The sequence below is a fragment of the Mya arenaria genome, chromosome 6 (assembly GCF_026914265.1).
Source record: "Mya arenaria isolate MELC-2E11 chromosome 6, ASM2691426v1".
Classification (NCBI taxonomy): Eukaryota; Metazoa; Mollusca; class Bivalvia; order Myida; family Myidae; genus Mya; species Mya arenaria.
In genome coordinates, this window is record NC_069127.1 from 2824303 (window position 1) to 2848283 (window position 23981).

The following is a 23981-nucleotide window of genomic DNA, read 5'->3' on the forward strand; positions in this document are numbered from 1 at the left end:
AATACCTTGTGCGGATGGGCTAACCAACAATAGCATATAAGGCTTTTCTCGTGATTTTGTAGGCGCCATTATGTTCACCTTCCAAGAGCATAGGAGCTTGATGGCGTATATCTGCCATGGACATCAACTACATGTTTGCATTTAATAAACTACACATTTCTGGATGACGTAGCACTAGTAGCTTGAACGTACGTACTGTTTCCGTTCCTCTTCGCAGATGGCGCTTAAACCAGTGGCCTTACGGACGACGACCATTCACTGTTGTTCACTATGAGCAGTTCATGCGAATATGGTGCTTAAACCAGTGATCTTACGGACAACGACCAGTCGATATAGTTCTGAGACCGTGTATGCGAAGATGGTAATCCGTTGACCACGCTCATGTGGCGCTTAAGCCGTTGACCACGCTCATGTGGCGCTTAAACCGTTGACCATGCACATGTGGCGCTTAATCCGTTGACCATGCACATTTGGCTCTTAATCTGTTGACCACGCACATGTGGCGCTTAAACCGTTGACCATGCACATGTGGCGCTTAAACCGTTGACCATGCACATGTGGCGCTTAATCTGTTGACCACGCACTTGTGGCGCTTAATCCGTTGACCACGCACATGTGGCGCTCAAACCGTTGACCATGCAAATGTGGCGCTTAAACCGTTGACCATGCACATGTGGCGCTTAAGCCGTTGACCATGCAAATGTGGCGCTTAAACCGTTGACCACGCTCATGTGGCGCTTAATCCGTTGATCATGCAAAAGTGGCGCTGAATCCGTTGACCACGCACATGTGGCGCTTAAACCGTTGACCATGCAAATGTGGCGCTTAATCTGTTGACCACTCACATGTGGGGCTTAAGCCGTTGACCATGCAAATATGGCGCTTAAGCCGTTGACCATGCAAATGTGGCGCTTAATCCGTTGACCATGCAAATGTGGCGCTTAACCCGTTGACCACGCACTTGTGGCGCTTAAGCCGTTGCCCGTGCAAATGTGGCGCTTAAGGTCAACTGCCCATGCAAATGTGGCGTTTAAACCGTTGACCATGCAAATGTGGCGCTTAAACCGATGACCATGCACATGTGGCGCTTAAGCCGTTGACCATGCAAATGTGGCGCTTAAACCGTTGACCATGCACATGTGGCGCTTAATCCGTTGATCATGCAAAAGTGGCAAAGAATCCGTTGACCATGCAAAAGTGGCAAAGAATCCGTTGACCACGCACATGTGGCGCTTAAACCGTTGACCATGCACATGTGGCGCTTAATCTGTTGACCACTCACATGTGGGCCTTAAGCCGTTGACCATACAAATGTGGCGCTTAAACCGGTGACCATGCAAATGTGGCGCTTAAGCCGTTGACCATGCACATGTGGCGCTTAAACCATTGACCACGCACATGTGGCGCTTAAACCATTGACCACGCACATGTGGCGCTTAAACCATTGACCACGCACATGTGGCGCTTAAACCATTGACCACGCACATGTGGCGCTTAAACCATTGACCACGCACATGTGGCGCTTAAACCATTGACCATGCACATGTGGCGCTTAAACCATTGACCACGCACATGTGGCGCTTAAACCATTGACCACGCACATGTGACGCTTAAACCGATGACAACGCACATGTGGCGCTTAAACCATTGATCACGCACATATTGCGCTTAAACCATTGACCATGAAATGTGGCACTTAAACCATTGACTTTTCTGAAAACGACCTATTACAGTAGTTCATCTTGAGCATTTCATGCTCAGATGGCGCTTCAAGGCCTCAGTCGCATCGAGTTTCCTCCAATGAACGGCGTTTTCTTTGCAAGATTACACCGGACATCAGGATGGTGTCAACATCTAGAATCTCGACCAAAGTTATTTCAAGTGTTTAAGCTGGAGTAACCGGTTACTGTTGACCTCCTGTGATCTTATTTAGCCTCGTAGAAGACGGCCCATACTTTAATGTGACCTTTAATGCGTCGACCTCCGTAAAATTCATTATGGACATGTCTTTCAGCTCAGCCGAAGTCTTGGTCCTTGCTTTATGTGTACTCGCATTGACATTTAAGAGAATCACTTAAATGAACGAAAACGCTAAAGACATGACAACCGTTATATTAAAGAACTACCCCATATAACATTGAGATTTGGTTGACGTTAAAGTGATCAGTAAGAAAAAGTAACAGTTTATTTCACCTTTATCAATCTTAAATAATTTACAGAGAAATGAGGAAAAAACAAAAAACATCGAAAATAGTTTGCATAAAATGAGCACATAATTTACAAAATACACAGGAACAAATTACAAACAAGTTCTGTAGGTGGTCGTACATCATGTCATTCCAAGGTGTTCATCACCTGAAAGTATACAGCACCATTAAGAGGGTTTTCACAAAACAGTTTCCTAAATGCTAAAACTAAGGAACAGCATAGCAAAAGAAATGCCTTACTGTAAGACATTCAACAATATGATGTATCAGAATATAGGCATCTATAGGCGTAAATGAAGGGTGCTCAAAATTGAAGATAAATCAAAATAGGTTGCCCACCTTGACCTGGATCTGCGTTTGTGACTCGACTTCTTACCGCTTCTATCAGCTGACTCATACTCATCTCTGTCACGCTTGCTCCGCTTACTCGAGTCACGTGCCGCACTCACGTCCCGGCTGGACTTCTTATGCTTACTACGACTGTAGCTGTCCCTCTCGGAGGAATCAGACCGGGATCTTCGATGCTTCTTGGATTTTGACCTTGAAGAATCACCATTTTCATGGTCATCCCTCCTTGACTTTTTGGATTTTTTGTGAACCTCATCCCTATCAAATGAGTCATCCCTAGCAGACCTATCCCTACCCTTCTCTCTCCTTGATCTCCCCTCCTCTCTCTCCCGATCTCTACCATCACGCGAGTCCTGTCTATGCCTCTCATATTCATGGGATCTACTTCTCTCAACTCTTCTTCTAGACCTCTCTCCTGACTTACTTCTTTCTCGCTCTCTTTTACTTGCCCTTTCACTCGACCTATCCCGATCTCGCCTACTCCTCTCTCCTGACCTACTCCTATCACGTTCCTGCCGCCCTGACCTATCCCTTGAACCACTTCTGCTACGGTGTCTATCGCTCCGTCTTTCCCTTTCTCTCTCACTCTCCCTCCGCGACTTCACCACACCTTTCTCTCTCTCCCGTTCTTTCTCCTTTGTAGTAGACTTATTTGAGTCACTACGCTTAACACTTCTGTCATTCCTATCATCGTCCTTGCCACTTTTACGTTTACTACTACCTGAACCACTACCTTTCTTACTAGATGTAGAGCTTTTCTTTTTCTGAAAATGTTCATCCTCACTAGATGAACTCGAGCTAGAATCTGAACTGGAACTATCCGAGTCAGAGGATGAACTGTTAGAGCTACTTGAACTACTAGACATTTCTTTCTTCAATTTTGCTCTCTCTTTCCCAGTTTTTGTGTCTTTCTCTCTTTTAGATTCCTGTTTCGAACTCTCATGTCTCGAGTTCTCAAATCTACTGTCAGTTCTATGAGCATGACCACTCTCCCTCCTTTCTCTACTAGATTTATGATTTTCAGCGTCATGTTCATCGGTTTCACTGGTATTATCAAGTCCTGGTATTTCACTATGTTTAGTTTGTTTAAATGGGTATTTGCTGTGAGATTCTGACAGAGGCTCCTTGAGAAAAGCTGGCATATTCTTCATATCCTGGATTTCTTCTGCAATTGTACAAATTACAATAATTAACAATTTAGCATCAGTCACTGATTTTGATCTATTTTTTTAATACTTTTTTCACTGTAGTGAACATTTTGATATTTTTGCTACTCTAAGAGATATTGGTTCATGTATAGCTTTTACAGAAATAACGTAGCTTCACTACGCTGTGTTTGAAAAGTTGAAATATGCAACCAAAGTCCTATCAAGACTGCTTGTCCCACACTTTTTCAATTTACACCAATAATAAAATAAATGTTCGTATCAATACGTATGTCTGAATATGTATTGATATGAACATTCATTTTCTAATGCACATTAATCTTAACTAGATAACAGCCCAGATATCTCAATCCTGAAAATTAGCTTACATCCCAGTTGAAACTGTTTTCAAAGTCTTTTATATATCCATTTCATTACTTTTCAATATTTTATTGCAAATAACAAATTCCACAAATATACAGCAGTTTTAAATTCAAAGCTTCAAATCCTGATTTTAAAAATAATCCAGAGTTTTATCATTTCGGTGTATTTGGTATGTACAAACTTTTATCAGTTAGCACATTTTAAATTAAAACAACTTTTCATCATTCTAACTCAGTGTGTGTATACCATGTGATAAATTATGTCATATATGCTGCGTTGCTGGCATTCTTCTGCTTAAAATAAAGACTTAAATGAAAGATAACTTTTCTTTTACTATACCATTTTAAATAAAACAAAGGGCACTCTATGCCGCTTAAAGAGCCCTGTATTCGTTTTATTACCGAAGTTTGATAAGGTGATTAGTTTCATCAAAAACTTCGACAAAACCTGTTTTCATAATAATGTTTGAGTGCTCTGTCAGACGGCCGTAATGTGAAAAGGTTTGTCCAAGTGTTTCAAGAAACTCTCAATCAAACTCTGGTAAAAGACCGAAGGCAGGGCTCAGTAAGTGGCGTAGACTGCGCTATATTTCATTTCAAATGGTGAAGAAATAGTTATCTTTGTTTCAAGTCTTTATTCCAAGCAAAATATTGCCTTCCGACCTTGCATTTATCATGTGGTATACACACACTGTAACTTACTGGTAAATTATGTTTGAAATAATGGAAAGGTGCCATTTGCTTAAACATTAATGGCAAGATCATATTAGCTTTTTGAACAATCATCTTACCTGTTTCCTGTTTAGAAACATCACGAGGTAAAGCAGACTACTAGATATTCTAAACATTCAAACAATTTACCATATTACTTACGTACTAAACAACCTTTTAAACTTGCTTTATCAGGTCAGTTGACTATGTGAATTAGCTAACAAACAGGTTGTCGTCAGTGGTTACTAATTTTATGGACAACTTAAAAAAACATAAACAGACATTTTGTTGAAATGACATTTGATATTCAACAGGCTAAATAGAATAACAGGTCGGTGCTGTGGATGGTGAAAATTTAGCTGTGAAAGTTTTGGCCTTGCATCTTCCGTTTAATTTGTATGCATTGCAAGACAACTTCCCCCGTCCACGGCACCAGCCTGTTATGCAACATACAGCAACAACTTTCCTGCAATAACTCCTGTGTATTTAAAATGATTAAAATTCATGTCCATTACTTTCTAAACTCATTTTCATGGAGTTGTAGCAGAAACATTCCAAGTGACATTAAAACTGGTAACACTGATATTCTAACTCCTGGACATAAACAAGAGGGCCATGATGGCCCTGTATCGCTCACCTGTAGCTTTGCTAAATAAAGTGAACATTCTGACCTATTATCATAAAGATCCAATGAAAAGTATGGCCCCTAGAGGCCACTCTTTTATTTGTCCCACTGACCTAGTTTTTTACCCCACATGACCCTATCAGTAGGCAATGCTTCAAACCAAATATTTAAGACCTAGTCCTTGTGGCTTCAGACAAGAAAATTTTAAAGTTTTTTCCTATATAAGCCTATGTAAAACTTGTGACACCCAGGGTGAGGCCTCTTTTCACCACAGGTGCACAAATTGAACAATCTTGGTAGCGGGCCACTAGGTTATGCCACATATAAAATGCCAATGTCTTGTTGGTTTAGACAAGAAGTTTTTTGTTCTATATAAGCCTATGCAAAACTTGTGACTCCCCCCAGGATAGGGCCTCTTCTCCCCAGGGGCATAAATTGAACAATCTTGGTAGAGGACCACTTGGTTATGATACATACCAAATATTGAATGCGTAGGCCTTGCATTTTCAGACAAGAAGATTTTTAAACACTTTCCTTATATAAGCCTATGTAAAACTTGTGACCCCCTAGGTGGGGCCTCTTATCACTTCAGGGGCATAATTTGAATAATCTCGGTAGAGAACCACAAGGTAAAGCTACATACCATATATCAAATGCCTAGGCCTTGTGGTTTTAGACAAGATTTTAAGTTTTCACTAAATAAGCCTATGTAAAACTTGCGACCCCCGGGCAGGGCCTCTTATCACTCCAGAGGCATAATTAGAACAATCTTGGTAGATGTCCATAAAGTAATTATACATGCCAAATATCAAAGCCCTAGGACTTCTAGTTTTGGAGAAGATTTGTTAAGTTTTCCATATCTAAGTCTATGTAAACCACGTGACCCGGGGCGGGGTCATTTTTGACCCCAGGGGCATAATTTGAACAATCTTGGTAGAGGTCCATTAGGTGATGCTACATATCAAATATCAAAGCTCTAGGCCTTGTGGTTTTGGAGGAGAAATTTGTTTCTTATCGGTTACCATGGCAACCAGAGTTTCGCATAATTGACCTAGTGACCTAGTTATTGACTGCGTATGACCCAATATCGAACTTGACCCAGATTTTATAGAGATGATCATTCTGACCAAGTTGCATTAAGATTAGCCTAAAATTGTGACCTCTATTGTGTTCACAAGGTTTTTGTACTAATTGACCTAGTGACCTAGTTATTGACCGCAGATGACCCAATATCGAACTTGACCTAGATTTTATAGAGATGATCATTCTGACCAAGTTGCATTGAGATTAGGCTAAAATTGTGACCTCTATTGTGTTCACAAGGTTTTTGTACTAATTGACCTAGTGACCTAGTTATTGACCGTGAATGACCCAATATCAAACTTGACCTACATTTTATAGCGATGATCATTCTGACCAAGTTGCATTGAGATTAGGCTAAAATTGTGACCTCTATTGTGTTCACAAGGTTTTTCTACTAATTGACCTAGTGACCTAGTTATTGACCGCGGATGACCCAATATCGAACTTGACCTAAATTTTATAGAGATGATCATTCTGACCAAGTTGCATTGAGATTAGGCTAAAATTGTGACCTCTAATGTGTTCACAAGGTATTTCTACTAATTGACCTACTGACCTAGTTTTTGACCCCAGATGACCCAATATCGAACTTGACCTAGATTTCATAGAGATGATCAGTCTGACCAAGTTTCATAAAGATTAGGTCAAAATTGTGACCTCTGTTGTGTTCACAAGGTTTTTCTAATAATTGACCTAATGACCTAGTTATTGACTGCGGATGACCCAATATCGAACTTGACCTAGATTTTATAGAGATGATTATTCTGACCAACTTGCATTGAGATTAGGCTAAAATTGTGACCTCTATTGTGTTCACAAGGTTTTTGTACTAATTGACCTAGTGACCTAGTTGTTGACCGCGGATGACCCAATATCGAACTTGACCTACATTTTATAGAGATGATCATTCTGACCAAGTTGCATTGAGATTAGGCTAAAATTGTGACCTCTAATGTGTTCACAAGGTATTTCTACTAATTGACCTACTGACCTAGTTTTTGACCCCAGTTGACCCAATATCGAACTTGACCTAGATTTTATAGAGATGATCAGTCTGACCAAGTTTCATAAAGATTAGGTCAAAATTGTGACCTCTATTGTGTTCACAAGCAATTGTGAACGGACCGACGGACGGACGGACGACGGACGAAGAGTGATCACAAAAGCTCACCTTGTCACTACGTGACAGGTGAGCTAAAAACATTACATAATACATGTATGAAAACAATCCCCTGTGTACAAAGGAAAAGATCAGTAATGAACAAAACTGCTGTTGTTTCATTCATACAATCTACCCTATTACAATTTGCATGCTGCTGTTGTTTTCAAGTGTTGTATTAATTAGTAAAAAATTATATCCACATTATAAAGATAAATCTTAAAATGCAAGAATGGAAATAAAACAATCTAAACTCACGTTTTTTGCGATTGAGCATCTCTGCCTCTTCCCTTTCGATATCCTCCAGCCGGTGTTTCTGCGTACGATCAAACGCGTCCCGTTTCCTTCGCACACGCTCCACATAATCCTCATCCCCGGACGAGGACTCCTCCCCGTCACTTTCCTCGGCAGCACCTTGGTCTTTGTCATTGTCGTCATCGTTATCCTCACTGTCGCTACTTCCATAACCCAGACCTGTAAAGTCTTAACCTTATCACACCGTGCTCTATGTAAACTTCTCCATCATATATGTATTTGTTACAGTACTGTAGCATAGATTTCTTAATCATAGCCTGCTTTAAGTACACTTGCTTATCTCACATTCACTTAAATAACATTTTCCCTATGAATTCTTTATGCTTTTTCTGCTACTGTAACTTGCCGTTTGAACACCGTGATAATAGCAAGACCAGTATTTCCTTCAATATTGCCTTTTTGTATCAAAGCATCACTAACTGATACAAGTTTTACAAAGAAGCACACTGTTGCTCCAAAAATACTTCTGTTTAACTTCACAAATACATGAAACCCTGCGATATCAGGCAGGTAAACACTTACCAAGTCCGGTGAGAGATGCCAAAGCGGAAGACTTGGCTAGCTGTCGTGCAGGAGCTTGTGTTTATACAAGAGACAACATTAGTTTATACTCTACTCAAACATGATTTCACTTGCAATGCGCTTGGAAGGTACCAACCACTTAAGATCTGTATTCTAGTTTGAATAGCTACTGAAAAAATGTAAGCTGTCAGAACATGTTAAATTTGTATGGGCAACCCATACCTTGGTTGCAGAACAAAGGTTAGGTTCACCATGCTTTGAATTAACATTGGTACATAAAGAAATAAAATGACCTTCAAAGGCCTTTCGGAATTTCTAAATTTACTCTGTGAAAAACAACTTTATTTTCACATGTTAACATCATTTCTGAGAGAATATGGTGAACCTAGCATTAGACAGTGATTCAGATGCTAACTTGAACCTTTATTTAATAACTCACTCAGCAAAGCTCAATGACAAATACATAATCTTGTATATATTTACCAAAAATGAAAACAAATCAATGCATCCTTTTAATCTTGTTATTTTATTCTGTAATGTAATACAATATATACATGTAATAGCCATAGTTCCATACAATGATGGAAAAAGCACAAAAAATCATGTAAACAATGAAATATATTATCAATTTCAAGATCTATTTTCAGAATCATGCACAGACATTACCATGAATGATAAGTATCCTACTATGTTTGTATACAAACCGTAACCTGCAAGTACCTTTGGAGGCCTGTGCCCGGGCCTTGTTGTAGACATGGCGGGCAATGGAGCGCACCTCAGAGCCAGTAACCTCCAGTAACACCTCTGTCAACATCCGACGAACTCTCATCATCTGAAACATAACAAGTCTAAGTTATACCAAGGTAATCTCAAAAAGTAGAATATGAGAACAGTCAAGATCATGTCCTTGTGGAAGGCAGCATATAGTCATAATATCATCCCAAACATTGCTAACATGTGTATTTCACGTCATTAAACCAACACCATTATTGCAAGGATGAAGACTCGAAGAAATATCTGTTAAGCTCTGAATAATTTCCTTTTCAGTCACTATGAAATATCTATAGCATTCATCTTATTCGACCAAATTAACCATATAACACTCATTGTGTTTTTTCTGGTTAGTATTTTTTAATTATTTCCTTAGCTAAATTGTGACCTAAAGTTTAAAGCTTAGAAAATCCTACATGTCTGTTTTCTTGTTAGAAAGTAGAAACCATCGCTAGTATCCATTACAAGAGACCTTGCAAGAGGGCCCCAAGTGAGGCTCAATTCAAGAACTACTGGTGGGCAAGAGGTGGACCCTCTACCACATAAGCACCTCATCCTCTACCACGTAACCACCTAAACCACGATCACAATTTACTCACCCTCGATCACATAACCACCTCGCCCTCAATCACATAACCACCTCACCATTAACCACACAACCACCTCACCCTCAATCACATAACCACCTCACCATTAACCATGCAACCACCTCACCCTCGATCACATTACCACCTCACCGTTAACCACGCAACCACCTCACCCTCAATCACATAACCACCTCACCATTAACCACGCAACCACCTCACCCTCAATCACTTAACCACCTCACCGTTAACCACGCAACTACCTCACCCTCTACCACATAACTAACTCACCTTCTACCATGTAACCACCTCACCCTCTACCACCTTACTGTCTTCAAATTAACCACCTCACCCTTTACCTCGTAATCACCTCACTCTCTGCCACCTAACTGTCTACCATGTAACCACTTAACCCTCAACATAAAATAAATAGTACAAAGAATCAGTCAATATGAATACCAGCTCTGCCTGTTTTTCTTCCTCAGTCTTCACGGGTGACGGAGTTCTCCTATCTGAGGATTTGTGTTTAGGCGACTCTGTGCCTGACCTTCCACGGGGGGCTGGGGACACTGAATTTTCCCTGTCAGACCCGGCATCCTCATCTTCTGAATCCTGTAACAAATTTGTATACTTAAAGCGATGATACTTTGATCATGGTTAACTGGCAACTGTCCACTGTATAAAATTAAATGAAATAATGGGGATATTGCCTTCAACAGTACTACTTCATGTATTGTATGTTAATTATAAACATCAAGTGTTCTTTTTTTGCCAACAAATATAATGTTCAACTTATTATTTAAAAAAAATGAACTTATTCATGGATGGCAATATGTTGCTTCATTTGCCAAACGGTTAAGAGCTCAATGCTACATATTAAATATACATATCTTCTTAAATGATTCTTTTACCTGGTTAGGTAATAATATAGACTTTTTCAAGAAGATATTTGGGCAAATATTCAGCCCCGCACTGTGTGTACATTAGTTTTGTCGGAAAGCATTATACAGTAAATTAATATTTAAACAAGAACTCCACAGAATAGTTAAGTGAAACCAGTTTTGCTAAAAATCATGTATGAATACTTACAAACTTGCTCTTACGAGGTACACGGGGCCCAGCCTGGTAGCCCTCTCGTTCACGTCGCAACTCCTCCTCGGCCTCTTGCTCCGCCTTTTCCTTTGCAAGACGTGCAGCTTCAGCCTCCTGAGCCCTCTAAAAAGTGGTTCGAATAATCAATTAAGTATTGTGTCTCTCATTCATGCTAATTATAGATTATCACTAGGATAGTTTAGATGTTACACATTACATTGTGATAATTAGTTGATGTATGTAGCATTGATCTACTGGGAATGAAGCGTGCGAGCAACTGGTATCTGTTTAAAAGAAATTCATCGTTTTAAATCAACAGGTTCAAGTGTAGTTATAAGTCAGCATGGAAATAAGAACTTTCCATTCAAAGAATTCCATTCCATTCATACACTTGTGCATGTATTATACCTTCTCTTTTTCAACTTTCTTTTGTTTTTCCCTCTCCACTTTCTCCAGTCCTTCTCTGATCCAGGCTGGCAATGTTTTTCGCCTTGCAGCATCTAGACAGTGAAAACAAGATTTAAAACATGAATATTAATTTCCATCAACTTGTGGATGTGGAAGCCATAACTGATATTTTAATAAATATCATATGTTTACCTTACAAAGTATTGCTTCTAACTTGACAATTCAATACTACATTGACAGAGATGTATTCTCATATTTTTATTTTTAATTAAGCATCCAATATTTTTATGCCTGATAAGTGCAGTTTCTGCGACTTTGACAACTTACCAAGAACCACACTGTCAACCTCTTCTGGCATGTTTCTGTTGTGATGGTGTGGATGGTGGGGTCGGTGGAACTCCCCACCCTCTGGCATGTAGGGGGGCGGACCACTGGACCAGCCTTTCTCCTTTCCCTGATATACAAAAAACACTTCCAAGTTCCAATAGACTCTAGGTCACTTGCATGGAACACTTGAGTACCCAATAGTTATTATTTTACATATAACATGAGAGGTGTCCCTAATAAGGTAAACTGAAAACAAAACTCAAGGTATTTTAACAGGTGAATGATTTACTAAGAATATACCATCCAATTACTGAGTGTGAGACTACAATATCAACGCCTAATTAACAGTTTCCAGTACCTCAAATTGCTGATATTCGCCCCCATGGTTGTAGTCAAACTGCTGGAAGCTGCCATGATTGTAGTCATAGCCCTGGGGCTCCACCTATGAACAAAAAAGAGTATCATAAAGGATATCTTTTTTTAACAATATGCACATTTTGGTCTTGCCATGATATATAAATGTTGGTTTCTCCACTATATAAACATGTTGGTATCACCATTATAAATACATGTTGACCTCTCAATGATATATAGATGATGGTATCTCCATGATATATACTAAGACAAAAAACAGAAATAATTATGTATCATTTATTTGTCTGATAAAAACAGGCATTCATTTACAATTGATCTGTCTAATAATGTAATAACAATATATGTTACCTTGTTCCCTCCTGGTGCTCCTGGGGGCACTCCCCAGCCCTGGTTCCAGTGATTACCTTGCACGGAGTTGTTCCAGTCTCCCCAACCCTCTCCTCCATACATGCCTGTAACATGAACAGATATACTTAGACACCTTCTTTGCTAGGGGCCGAAATAAGGCTACTTCACAATTGGGAAAAATGGCATATTTTCCCAATTTCCAGATATTTTTTTCACAATTCCCAGATTTTTTCCCCAAAAAGGAAAATCTTACTTCAAAAATTTCCCATTTTGAGACGTTTACGCATTTAAATTTACTAATTTGCAGAATTTCACGCGTTTAAATTTACCAAAATGAAAAGGCTAGGCCTCTTCACATTTTTTGGTGAAAAAGCCCTGCAGTATGCAAGTGAAGTACAAGTGTTGGTTTAACCAGTATTTCTTTCAGAGAGTAATACAAATATGATGAGCATAGCCATTGGAACTGATAATAAACGAAAACAAATATATATATCTCTTTCAAATATAATAAGAACAATCATAACAATAGTATTCATTCTACAGAATTGAGAAGTAACCAGTACATTTGGTTTTTGTGAGTCTCTCTTCTGTTCTCATTGAATCAACATTGGTAAAAACAAAGCTGTTTACAAAGATATAGAGTTTACCTTAAGACATACCTGCATGATTATTTTTCTGTTCATTTTCATCCACAATGTCCATGCTGTCACCCTCATTTTGCAGGGGTGGTGGAGGTGGTGGTCCTGGCACAGGTGCAGGTGCAGGAGCTGCCTCTCCCTGCAGTGTAGTGACAGCTTCCTTCTGGGCTATCCACTGTTTTGCAAGTGACGCCCAGTCAACTAGAATAATTATTCATAAAGAGTAGTAATACATACATGCATTTAAACTGCATTATTCTGCAGTGCTATATCATTAGTGATGTTCCTATGATAATCAAAAATTGGTAAGTAAGGCCTAAAATTGGCAACAATTGATTGAATTTGCTCATAAGGCCAAAATAAAATAATTGTTTAGGGTAAACTTCCCAAAAATTTTAGGTAGGGTAGGTAGGATTTTTTTTTAATTTTTATTTTTTCAAAATCTGTCGTAAGTTCAGTGTGTTTTCTTGCACATGGCAGTCTTTCCTACATTAATGTCATTGCCTGACTTTGTTTAATCATATAAACAATAATTCTGATCGTCCAATTCGCATTTATCCGCCCTCCGTTACTCTCTATTTCCTAACAAATATTTTTTTGCTCAGAAACGGAAAAAAAGTTAGGATCGGCGCATTTTTATAGGTAGGGTTACCCGAAACAGACATATTTTTTTTTAGGCCTAACCAATCATTGATTCAACCAAAAAGTTGTTTTCCTTCATCAACCTCTCGTTATTAGCGTTCAGTTCATTTCCTCCAACTTTCTCCTTTCAGTTTATCATACATTCGGTGTTCAGTTGTTATCTTTAACACACATCCGCTTTACAAACATTGTTTCATGCTCGGACAAAATTTAGCAGAGTACAATCTCATTACATGCCAGTGAAACTAAAACTTTTCCATGAACAAGCCAGAGTTCTTACACTTGTGCCTGGCATTCAAGGTATTTGAAATGTCCCTTTATCCATACATGTGAACTCTATCGGCGGTTGGTGAAATATACCGCTTTTGACACACCTCTACCATTAAACCCCTGAAATCTACCACTCTTAAAAGCTCTTTTAAAAACCTCAATATTCTATCAAATAAGGCCTTTAATTTTCTTTTAAAAACATCAAAATTCTATCAACCATGCCAAAATACCAACAATCTATCAGTTTAAAGAACATGGTGCAATAAACAACTTGTCAAATCACTTAAAACTTCTGGCGAGCTTTGAAAAATATGGTCAAGCTTAACATAATTTAACAGTTTGTACCCTGGTCAACAGCCATTCCTTGAAAATGAGCTTGCTGCATTGGCCATCCTCCAGCCTGCCACTGGTTTGTCCACATTCTTGCAGACTCCACTGCAAACTCCTGAAATACGCCAATTTTATTCTTCCAACAGTGATAATTGAATTTCAGATGTTTATTTAATTTAACACTGTTACAATTTTGATCAATCCTTTCACGAATCAACACATTTTTCCTACGGAGCGGGAGGTCATGGGTTCAATCCCTGGCCGTGTCATACCAAAAGACGTTAAAAATTGGTACAAGTAGCTCCCTAGTCTAAAATAATAGACGTGTTATACGGGATTCTTCCAATCCCTAACGTCTAAACGGGAATGTGCAAAAAACGGGGGTGTTTTAAAAATATTGAAATTGTTTTAAGTGAAGTATTTTATGGTTGAAATTGATCATAAAGAGTTATATTCATATTTTACCATGTAAGTGAAATGTTATTTTGCACTAAACAAGCATTTAATGCATTAAAACTAGTTGTTTACCTTTCGAATAAAACGAAAGTTGACTGACACAGAAAACAATTATGCGAAGGGGAACAACTCGATACAATCGTAATAACTCGGCCTTCTCCGACAAAGCTTCGAGATAGACCTCGTTGTACAATCGTAACAACTCGGCCATGGCCGAAATGTTCCGAGCGATTTAAAACTGTGCCCTGAAGCCTTGCAGGTGCCCTTCATGTATATATCGTTCTGTTTTGACAGAATGAAATGAAAAAAAGCCGTCAAACTCATAATTATAAGTTGGATATTTATTTTGTGTGTACGGAACTAATATAAAATAACACTATCTGGTAATATTTCTTGTTTTTATGATATTTTATAGACTCTATATGCTTTAACCCGGAATCCTGATCGGAATAACTACCCACTTTTCGTACAAAACAATTTGTACGTGAAGGATTTGCCATATCAAAAATCTAAAAAAAATCCGCCAACGTACAATTATTTGGACTAGTAGCTCCCTTGCCTGGCGCTCGGCATTTAAAGGGTAGTGCTTGGAAAAGTGGTGTACTTAGTACTGGTTTAACCCAGAAAAGTTGTACCCCGTGTATTGGTGCTTTACACCGAGCACGTAAAAGAACCAAAGGGTCTCTTTTTCGAAAAAGAGCTAGGTTATCGCACCCGGACTTCCTTGTATCCCACCACTGTCTCTTCAGCGTGCTGTCCCTTCAGCAAAAAACAAAGGACCCCGTTGGAAATAAGTGCTTGCACTTTCACGGGTTATCCTTGACCGCAAGGTCTAAAGAAATACATACATACATACATATTTATAGTGGGTGGGGTAGAAAATATTGTCAAAACAAGGCCTGAAAACAGGTATTGTACAAAAAGTACAGAAAAATATCGCCAAAGAATCTGTTTGCCAAGGTAAGCATGTACCAGAAATACGATGCAATTACACAGAAGGTTTATATTGTTGTGGCTAAGGAAATAAGTTAAATATTATTACTGTTAATGTTGCTAGTCTATATAGACGAGCGCGAACTTCTTTCAACGAGATATTTTACAATTGGGGTATGTTAATTTCAATTATGACCATCCCTTCTTAGACGAGTTTACACAAACCTGCTGTAAATCATATGTACTCTCCCGCTTCATTTGATACCAGTCACAAGCGGTATGACTAAAAAACGAAAATAGCTTTTTTGACTAAAATACGAAAATAAGGTTATTTTTGATGAAAATAAAGTTATTTTCGCGAATATAAGATTTTGAAAGAAATATGAAAATAGAGTTAGTTTTGGCGAAAATAACATTTTTGACCAAACTACAGTAAGTTTTGGTCAAAAATAAAGTTATTTTCGCGAAAATAAGATTCTGATATAAATATGAAAATAGAGTTTGTTTTGGCGAAAATAACATTTTTGACCAAAATATAGTAAGTTTTGGTCAAAAATAAAGTTATTTTCGCGAAAAAAAGATTTTGAAAGGAATATGAAAATAGAGTTAGTTTTGGCGAAAATAACATTTTTTGACAATAATGTATTTAGTTTTTCTAAAATCAAGTTATTTTTGAGAAAATCAGGCTTTGATAAAAATCTGAAAGTAGGGTTAGTATTGGTGAAAATAACATTTTTGACAATTATGTGGTTAGTTTTTGAATAATATTTATATAAAGTTCTTTTTGCGAAAATATGATTTTAAAAAAAAAATGGGGAAAATACCTTTTATTGTTGCCGTAAATGACCATTTTTAATCCAAAATATTAAAAAACTTTTATTTGGTCTACATAACACATATGACAGATGCATTAGTGTTTCGTAACAATTGTGTTTTTTTAAGAAAATTGAACAATGATTATTGATAGTATTTTGACATGTTTCTGTTGATCACACCTCCTTCCGAAATGTGCAACATCAAAGCGGTTATACACACTTGTTTGTCATTGAGCGGATTAAGTTAATGACAATGACCCATAATTATAGACCGTTATTGCTACTGCAGCAGGTACACGATAAAACTAAAGGGAACAATCAAAGATATGTCCTACAACAATAGTTAGTAGTCTTAAATCGCTCATTGCTGATAGTATTGCTCATCCCGATTTTTATGGTAAAGTTTTAAAGAAAATTCGTAAAATTAAAATGTTTCCAGCAGGTTGTTGGGCAGATAGATTTAATGAATTACTTGGATTTTATTTAAACCGTGGATATAAAGGCAATTTTTTGAAGAGCACTTGCCTTCTTGTTTTTGAAGATGAATACCTGAAACAAAATATTGGGTTGAATATAGCATCCTTTCATAACTAAACTTTCAGTGCTTTGATTTTTATGAAGATTTTGCTAATTCGTGTTATCTTCAAAACCGTATTTGGTGAACACGTTTTGGCTGACTCCGAATGTTTTGGCATGTGACTTCATTTTCTTCAAATCTTTTACATTTCGTAATCATTTAGAAGGAGAGTTTAGCAAATACAAGTCGCTTTTATTTTTAATAATGTTTTTCTTTATTTGTTCCCAGTTTTAGTACAATGATGCTTTTTATTCTTAATAAACATACAAATTATGGTATGTATGCACTGTGCTGTTTGTAGAGTTTTGTGCTGTTTCTAGTTTGTGATTTTGTGTTCTATGTCTTTGGCGTTTGCCCAGTGCCACTAAACCGGGTTTGTGTTTAAACTTTTGCTACTGAGCTTGTTTCTGTAGCTTATTGCATAAATATTAAAGGGGATGCCGACATGTATGCCTATGACAGGCTGAGCCTAAAATGTAATTTTCGCCAAAACTTTCGAGATTTTTACCAAAATCTTATTTTCGCGAAAATACCCTATTTTAGCCATAAACTAACTAAATATTTGTCAAAGATGTTATTTTCGCCAAAACTAACCCTATTTTCAGATTTTTAACAAAACTTATTTACGCGAAAATAACTTTATTTTATCCAAAAACTAAAGTTCTACATTTTTTTCCAAAATGTTATTTTAGCCAAAACTTACCCTATTTTCAGAGTTTTACCAAAACTTATTCCCCCCCCCCAAAAAAAAAATAATAAATAAAAAAAATATATTTTATTTTATCCAAAAACTAACTACATTTTTGTAAAAAATGTTACTTTCGCGAAAATAACTTCATGAATTTTAATAAAAAAATAACCTTATTTTCGTATTTTAGTCAAAAAAAGCTATTTTCGCGAAAATAGGCTTTTTTCGTATTTTAGTCATACCCGTCACAAGTAAAGCGCTTGTACAATGTTGAAGAAATTTATGTAGACGCTTATTAGGTAATAGAAGGTCCGGTAATAGAAGAACTTACTTCAACAAAATGTTTATAAGGAGCAAGTTATTAACTTTGTGTCACACATGCACTAAAGATTTAAATGTTGCAATAAACATGACTGCACAAAGGCGCCTTCATTCTGTTTCGAAAACTGTATGTATTTCTCAACTGAGGAGACTGAAAATAAGGTACAGTCTTGGCCTTGAGTCAAGTTGCATTATGCACCAGTCAGTTGTAACCACGGCCACTCCAGGTCCGGAGAATAGCGGGGACTTTGACTTTCGCTCCAGTCAAGCACGGGTAAAACCCCCATCCTGCGTGGACAAACTGATGGTAAAATCCCCGCCAAATGCCCCCGCACCCCAGGGACCCAGGCACATTCCCCACTATATTTGGCGCGAATACAAAACCACCACATTCACCCGGCTCTGCGGGGCTGTTGGGAAGGTAAAAACACGGCCCATTTCTCGGGTATACCCCCGGACCTTGGGGGGCCGTGGTTTCAAATGACTGGTGCATAACTATAATTCAAAGCTGCACTCTCACAGTTTGGCCGTTTTGTATGTATGTATTACTTCAGACCTTATGGTCAAGAATAACCCGTGAAAGTGCAAGCACTTATTTCCAAATGCTGAAGAGACAGTGGTGGGTCACCTAGCTCATTTCTGAAGAGACCCCTTGGTTGATTTACGTGCTACGTGTAAAGCACCGATACAAGGGGTACAACTTTCCTGGGTTTAACCAGTACTGAGTACACCACTTTGCGAAGCACTGCCCTTTAAATGCCAAGCACCAGGCAAGGGAGCTACATGTACCAACTTTGAACGTCTTTTGGTATGACACGGCCAGGAATCGAACCCACGACCTCCTGTTTTGTAGGTGGACGCTTAACCACTGGGCCACGGAGACAACTTTATTATTTGTTTTGTCTTGGATCTTTCAGTCCTAAATCGTTTTATCAGGAAATTATTGTATGTACGATACATTTCAGAAGACACTATGGAACAAACAGACCAGTGGTTACTCACACAATGGATGAAGAGGAGCTAAAACTTTTCCGTTCATTGGCAAACTCATGGTGGAATGAAACAGGGGACTTTGAAGCCCTTCATGCCATGAACAAACTCAGGGTCCCGTTCATCAGGGATGGCCTCGTGCAGACTAGAGAAGAACCATCACCCAGTATCTCACAGCCTCTTCAGGGTCTGAGTATTGTAGATGTTGGCAGTGGAGGTGGTCTCCTGTCTGAGGTTGAAAATATTTAAGTAAACTACTAAAGCAAAAGTATATTGGTGTGTTCCTGCATGTAAAATAGTTCAATGTTTATACTGATAATACCCATATGACTCAATGGTTATTATTGCTATTAAATCAATATTATAAGAATTTGGTTTAGGTCAATAAACTTTGTTCCATTTGCAAATATTTTTTAAAAATGGTAAGATTTTTTGTTTCAAGAAATATTTCAAGTATGGTTTAATTTGTAACCATGTAATTTTTATGCCCCCCTTCGAAGAAGAGGGGTATATTGCTTTGCACAGGTATGTCGGTCCGTCGGTAGACCAAAGCTTGTCCGAGTGATAACTCAACAATTCCTAGACGTATGGTCATCAAACTTCACATGAAGGTTGGGCCTGACCAGTAGATGACCCCTATTGATTTTTGGGGTCATCGGGTCAAAGGTCAAGGTCACAGTGACCTTTAATGGTGAAATAATTTTAAAGCTTGTCCGAGTGATAACTCAACAATGCATATTTCATTCAATTGTCCATATAATCCTGACAACATGGCGCTCAGGGGGGGCATAATGTTTGACAAACATCTCTTGTTATTACTGACTTAGCCGCTAGCCCGACTTGGAGCATTTGTTGTGGGTGTGGAGCCAGTAGAGGAGAGTACACGTGTTGCCCAATTACACCTGGAGGATGACCCTGTACTTATGTCTAGGGTCAAGTACATTACAGGTCAGGCACATGAAGGAACTACTATTATCCCAAATGCCTTGGGCCATATTAAAGAAACATCTTAGGTTAAAATTGTTCTATATTACCTAAGCATCTTAACTTAAAACTGCACCTTTTCCTTAAATTTAATAATTTCCTTAACTGCTTTATATGTCACAGGTTACAAGTAGAAATTATTCTGCTAAATGTTTGTACACTTTCTCCACTTCTACCTTAGTTGGGTTATCATATCTGAGTATTTATTATTGATATTTATTTCTAACTGGATTCTCTACCTTCTATCATGGTTAATGTACATATTAAACTGAAAGCAACAGTTAAAAGTCTGTTGTATCAGCAAAAGTGTGTCATTCCTTAGAAGGAAAAAAACAAACACTAATTCATCAGTTGGTCAGATGTTGTTTTGATTGTTAAGTTGTGCCTTGCATGTCATTAGATGTGCATAGGGACATTATATGCTCTCCTTTGAAAAAAGAGCATACATGTATGTTATAGGTTTGCCATTGTTGATCAGTAGGTAGACCAAGTTTAATTTGGAAAATAACTCGGAATGATTTGCCATTGAACCATGAAGTGCTTCAGTGGAAGATTGCCCTTGACCAGTAGAAGACCCCGATTGTTTTTGAGGTCTGGAGGTCAAATGTGAAGGTCATGGTCAAAAGTCTTTATTAGCAATTGTTTAGCTTAGAACCCCCTAAACTTTGAGTGGAATGTTGCACTTGACCCCTAAGAAAAACTTAGTCCTCAAACAACTCAAAAACAGCTTCAGTGGTAGATTGCCCTGGACTAGAATAATCTTTTTTTTGGGCGGGGTATCCTTCAAACAAAGATCAAGGACAAAGTTAACTGTCTCACGTAAACCTTCATCGAGGTTCAAAGATGAACTACACCATGTATTTGTTTTCACTTTCATAAAAAATTGTGCATACATAAATAATCAGTATCTTCTTAAAACATGTTTCTTCAATCATGTTCTGATAAATCGCTGCTTAGAGGCAATAATGTTTGACTAACGACTCTTGTTACAGGCAGTGTTGAGGACCTGGTTGGAACAGAATCGGAGATGTTTGACGCTGTTGTTGCATCAGAGGTGGTAGAACATGTTGCTGACCTGGAAATGTTCATTGAGGCCTGTTGTACTCTTGTCAAGGTAGTACTTGGGGAATATCATGTCAAAAGACATACATGTTCTCACCATTTTCCATAGTCAGTCCGCTACATGCCACCCACTCTGTTGCTCTTTACATAGCTTGTTTTATTTCTATGTCAGCTGTGTAGCATGGCAGACAAAGGGATCATGTGGGCCGGTGTCAGCAGTGTCCACTCTCTAATTTAAGCATTTGATAGCAAATCTTTACCAATCTTTTTTACAATGATTATTGGCATAATATCTCTTGTGAGATTTATCAACAGCTACGGTATATGCAATATAATCTCTAGAGATATGAATTGTCAAGAAATGATCAAACTAACTTTGTCCACTCTCTGACTTGAGCATTCCTTATCGAATCCTTTCAAAATAATTATGGTAACAATGTTTATTAATATTTACAATTCCAGCCTGGTGGTTCTTTGTTTGTAACAACAATGAACAAGACGTTGCTATCTAAAGGCCTGGCGATATATGGGGCGGAGCGAGTGTTTAGGGTCGTACCGGAGGGCACCCATGACTGGGAAAAGTTTGTCCCTCCTGAGGACCTCAGGGCTTTGCTGGAGAAAAGTAAGACTTACTCAAAAATAAAACTTTTATTGTCTGCTACAATACTTTTTTTCTATTTCAGTTGATCATTTTTGCCTTAAAATTAAATTCAAACAGCTGATTTTACTTTATTTTTTTGCCTTTTTCAAAGTTTGTCTGTTTTTGTTTTTTTTGGAAGTAAAAAAGTTGAAATATTGTCAACACTTTGGTGTTGGTGTGCATATATTATTTTGATACATCATATTTATTATAAGATCCATTTCTGCCGGTCGCTCTTCATATCTTATCAATGGCATTACCCATATCTACTTTAGTTGACATAGTGTATCAACAACAATAAAAAATATGTATTTGCATCCACTTTTGGTGCTCTGGTTCAGATTTTTACAAAGTTTGCTTGCCCCAGAAGTTTTCATTGTATTATTAATATGAACATTTAATGCCTTAAAGTATTGGTGTTCATTGTTGTATAAAAGCCTTAGGCCATTGCACAGATCATCATGTCTCCACTGTATTGCTTTATGTTTATACCTGTAGAAATAGAGTAGAGTTTCATGGGTGTATAGTAGAATAAGCATATGGTTGGCTGGTTGTTCGATTTGTTTGTTGCAACGTTTTAGGAGAAAACTACTTCAACAGTTTTATTCAGACTTTTTTTTAACTTGGTACACATGACCATTTTTCATCACTTGTGACCAATTGGTTCAAGATTTGTATACCCTTTTACCTAATTTCCCATGTATAGCTACATATTGAGGTTTGTGGAACTTTCACAGTTAAAGAGAGATTGTCCTGAAACTTGGTACACATGATCCCCATGAAGGTGTGCTAGTACCTAGTATATATATTTGCCAATTGCAGCACATAGGTTTAAGTCTAAGAACTTAAATTTTATCAATAGGGTTATGGAAGTTTGTGGAGCAAACTTATCCTACAACTTCAGAGGGATTTTTTTAAAACTTCATACTTAAGAATACCATGAGGTATGCATGTGCCTCACATAATTTGTGTTCCTTGTGGAAAAGTTATATCTATGGGTGGAGTTGTCATCACTCCTGTAATAGCTGTAGGGTCTCACAACCATACCTGTAGTCCATTGAGGACAAACATGCACTTAATGTTACCTGTATTTCAGATGGGATGCACACACGGTTGATACACGGGATGCTGTACATGCCGGTGTTGCGGGAGTGGCGCTGGGTCCAGGACACCAACATCAACTACGCTCTGCATGCAGTCAAGGACTAAACTGTGTTAATGCCATCAAATTATAAACTGCGTTTATGCAACAAGAACTAAAATGTGTTAAGTAAGGGTTTGGCTTATGTCATTGTGTGGATAAGCTTTACTTAAAACACACAGACCTCTGTGCTTATTTGTTCTAAGGCACAGACAGAATTAAATTAAAAGTAATATGATAATATTGGTCATCAATTAACAGATATTTATAATAATTTAAACAGCGGATATCCTGATTATACTATCAATACAATAGGCTTTTGACTTGAATGATCACCATGTTTGCTCTTTGCATGTACATGTCATTTTGTACATGTTATTTTGTCTGCTACAATTCTTAAGAAAAGCTGAGTGTCTTGAATGAATTTCATAGAAATGACTGCCAGTACAATAACTAGTCCATGATATTTTATCGACCCCTGCAGGGCATGGCAGACGCATGGAGATTCGTTGTCTTACCTCGTCCTTAATCGATAACATCTACTGTTGTATTGCACTTCTGTTTAATCATGTTGCAAAAAGATGCCAAAAGATTGTTATGTTTTATGAAAATATAGTGACTACAGATTATATGTTACCTTGTTTCTTATTGCTGTTTTCAGCAGAAAGCCATATTACGACCTTGTGTAAATAAGTATGTATTAGTTGTCATCTTCTGAACAATATCAGTTATTACATTTAATAATTATCTTACTTTTGATCGTTGGATTTTTTTACCCACGGAAAGCTGACAACATTTTACTAGTATCTGCCATTTTGTCCATGTGTTTGTCCATTCCCATTAATTTCTAACTGGATTGAATGCTTTCCAAATAACTGTTCACTTCATTCAGTAAATGTGCCAACATTGAAGAGCATTTGTACTCCTAAATTTCTAAAGTGAAAGGTTTTGATTAGGCAGCGCTTTTTCCTGCCATAACTTTTGTTTGCGAATATATTTAAAATAGTGTTCATCAATTTAATAGTTAAGCTAAGCATTGCCATTTTGTACGGAAGATATTCAATTTAACTGCCCCAACAGCAGCATTGAAC

General features: G+C 37.8%; 2 protein-coding genes across 4 annotated transcripts in view; one reads left to right on the forward strand and one right to left on the reverse strand.

The window, feature by feature from the left end:
* Positions 1-2177: 2177 nt before the first annotated feature.
* The window catches only part of LOC128237370 (arginine/serine-rich protein PNISR-like), a 142967-nt gene continuing 121163 nt past the window's right edge, over positions 2178-23981 (reverse strand). Inside the window, exons 1-14 of one of the 3 annotated variants that reach the window (XM_052952840.1) lie at positions 15782-15874; positions 14299-14398; positions 13063-13242; positions 12404-12507; positions 12039-12122; positions 11681-11807; positions 11354-11445; positions 10943-11068; positions 10313-10465; positions 9219-9330; positions 8499-8552; positions 7920-8135; positions 2547-3720; positions 2178-2355 (exon numbers count right to left, since the gene is read on the reverse strand). In XM_052952840.1, the coding sequence (XP_052808800.1) occupies positions 2352-2355; positions 2547-3720; positions 7920-8135; positions 8499-8552; positions 9219-9330; positions 10313-10465; positions 10943-11068; positions 11354-11445; positions 11681-11807; positions 12039-12122; positions 12404-12507; positions 13063-13242; positions 14299-14374 (2502 nt within the window). In that variant the 5' untranslated portion in view covers positions 14375-14398; positions 15782-15874 and the 3' untranslated portion in view covers positions 2178-2351. Of the gene's footprint in view, positions 3721-7919; positions 8136-8498; positions 8553-9218; positions 9331-10312; positions 10466-10942; positions 11069-11353; positions 11446-11680; positions 11808-12038; positions 12123-12403; positions 12508-13062; positions 13243-14298; positions 14399-15781; positions 15875-23981 lie in introns of those variants that run through there. The other 2 variants (XM_052952838.1, XM_052952839.1) reach the window with 2 other exon arrangements.
* LOC128237377 (ubiquinone biosynthesis O-methyltransferase, mitochondrial-like) lies at positions 18016-23519 on the forward strand. Its single transcript, XM_052952858.1, has 6 exons — positions 18016-18235; positions 19039-19297; positions 19891-20011; positions 21040-21161; positions 21572-21731; positions 22846-23519. Exons 1-6 carry the CDS (start codon positions 18093-18095, stop codon positions 22956-22958), a joined length of 918 nt encoding a protein of 305 aa, XP_052808818.1. The 5' UTR covers positions 18016-18092; the 3' UTR covers positions 22959-23519.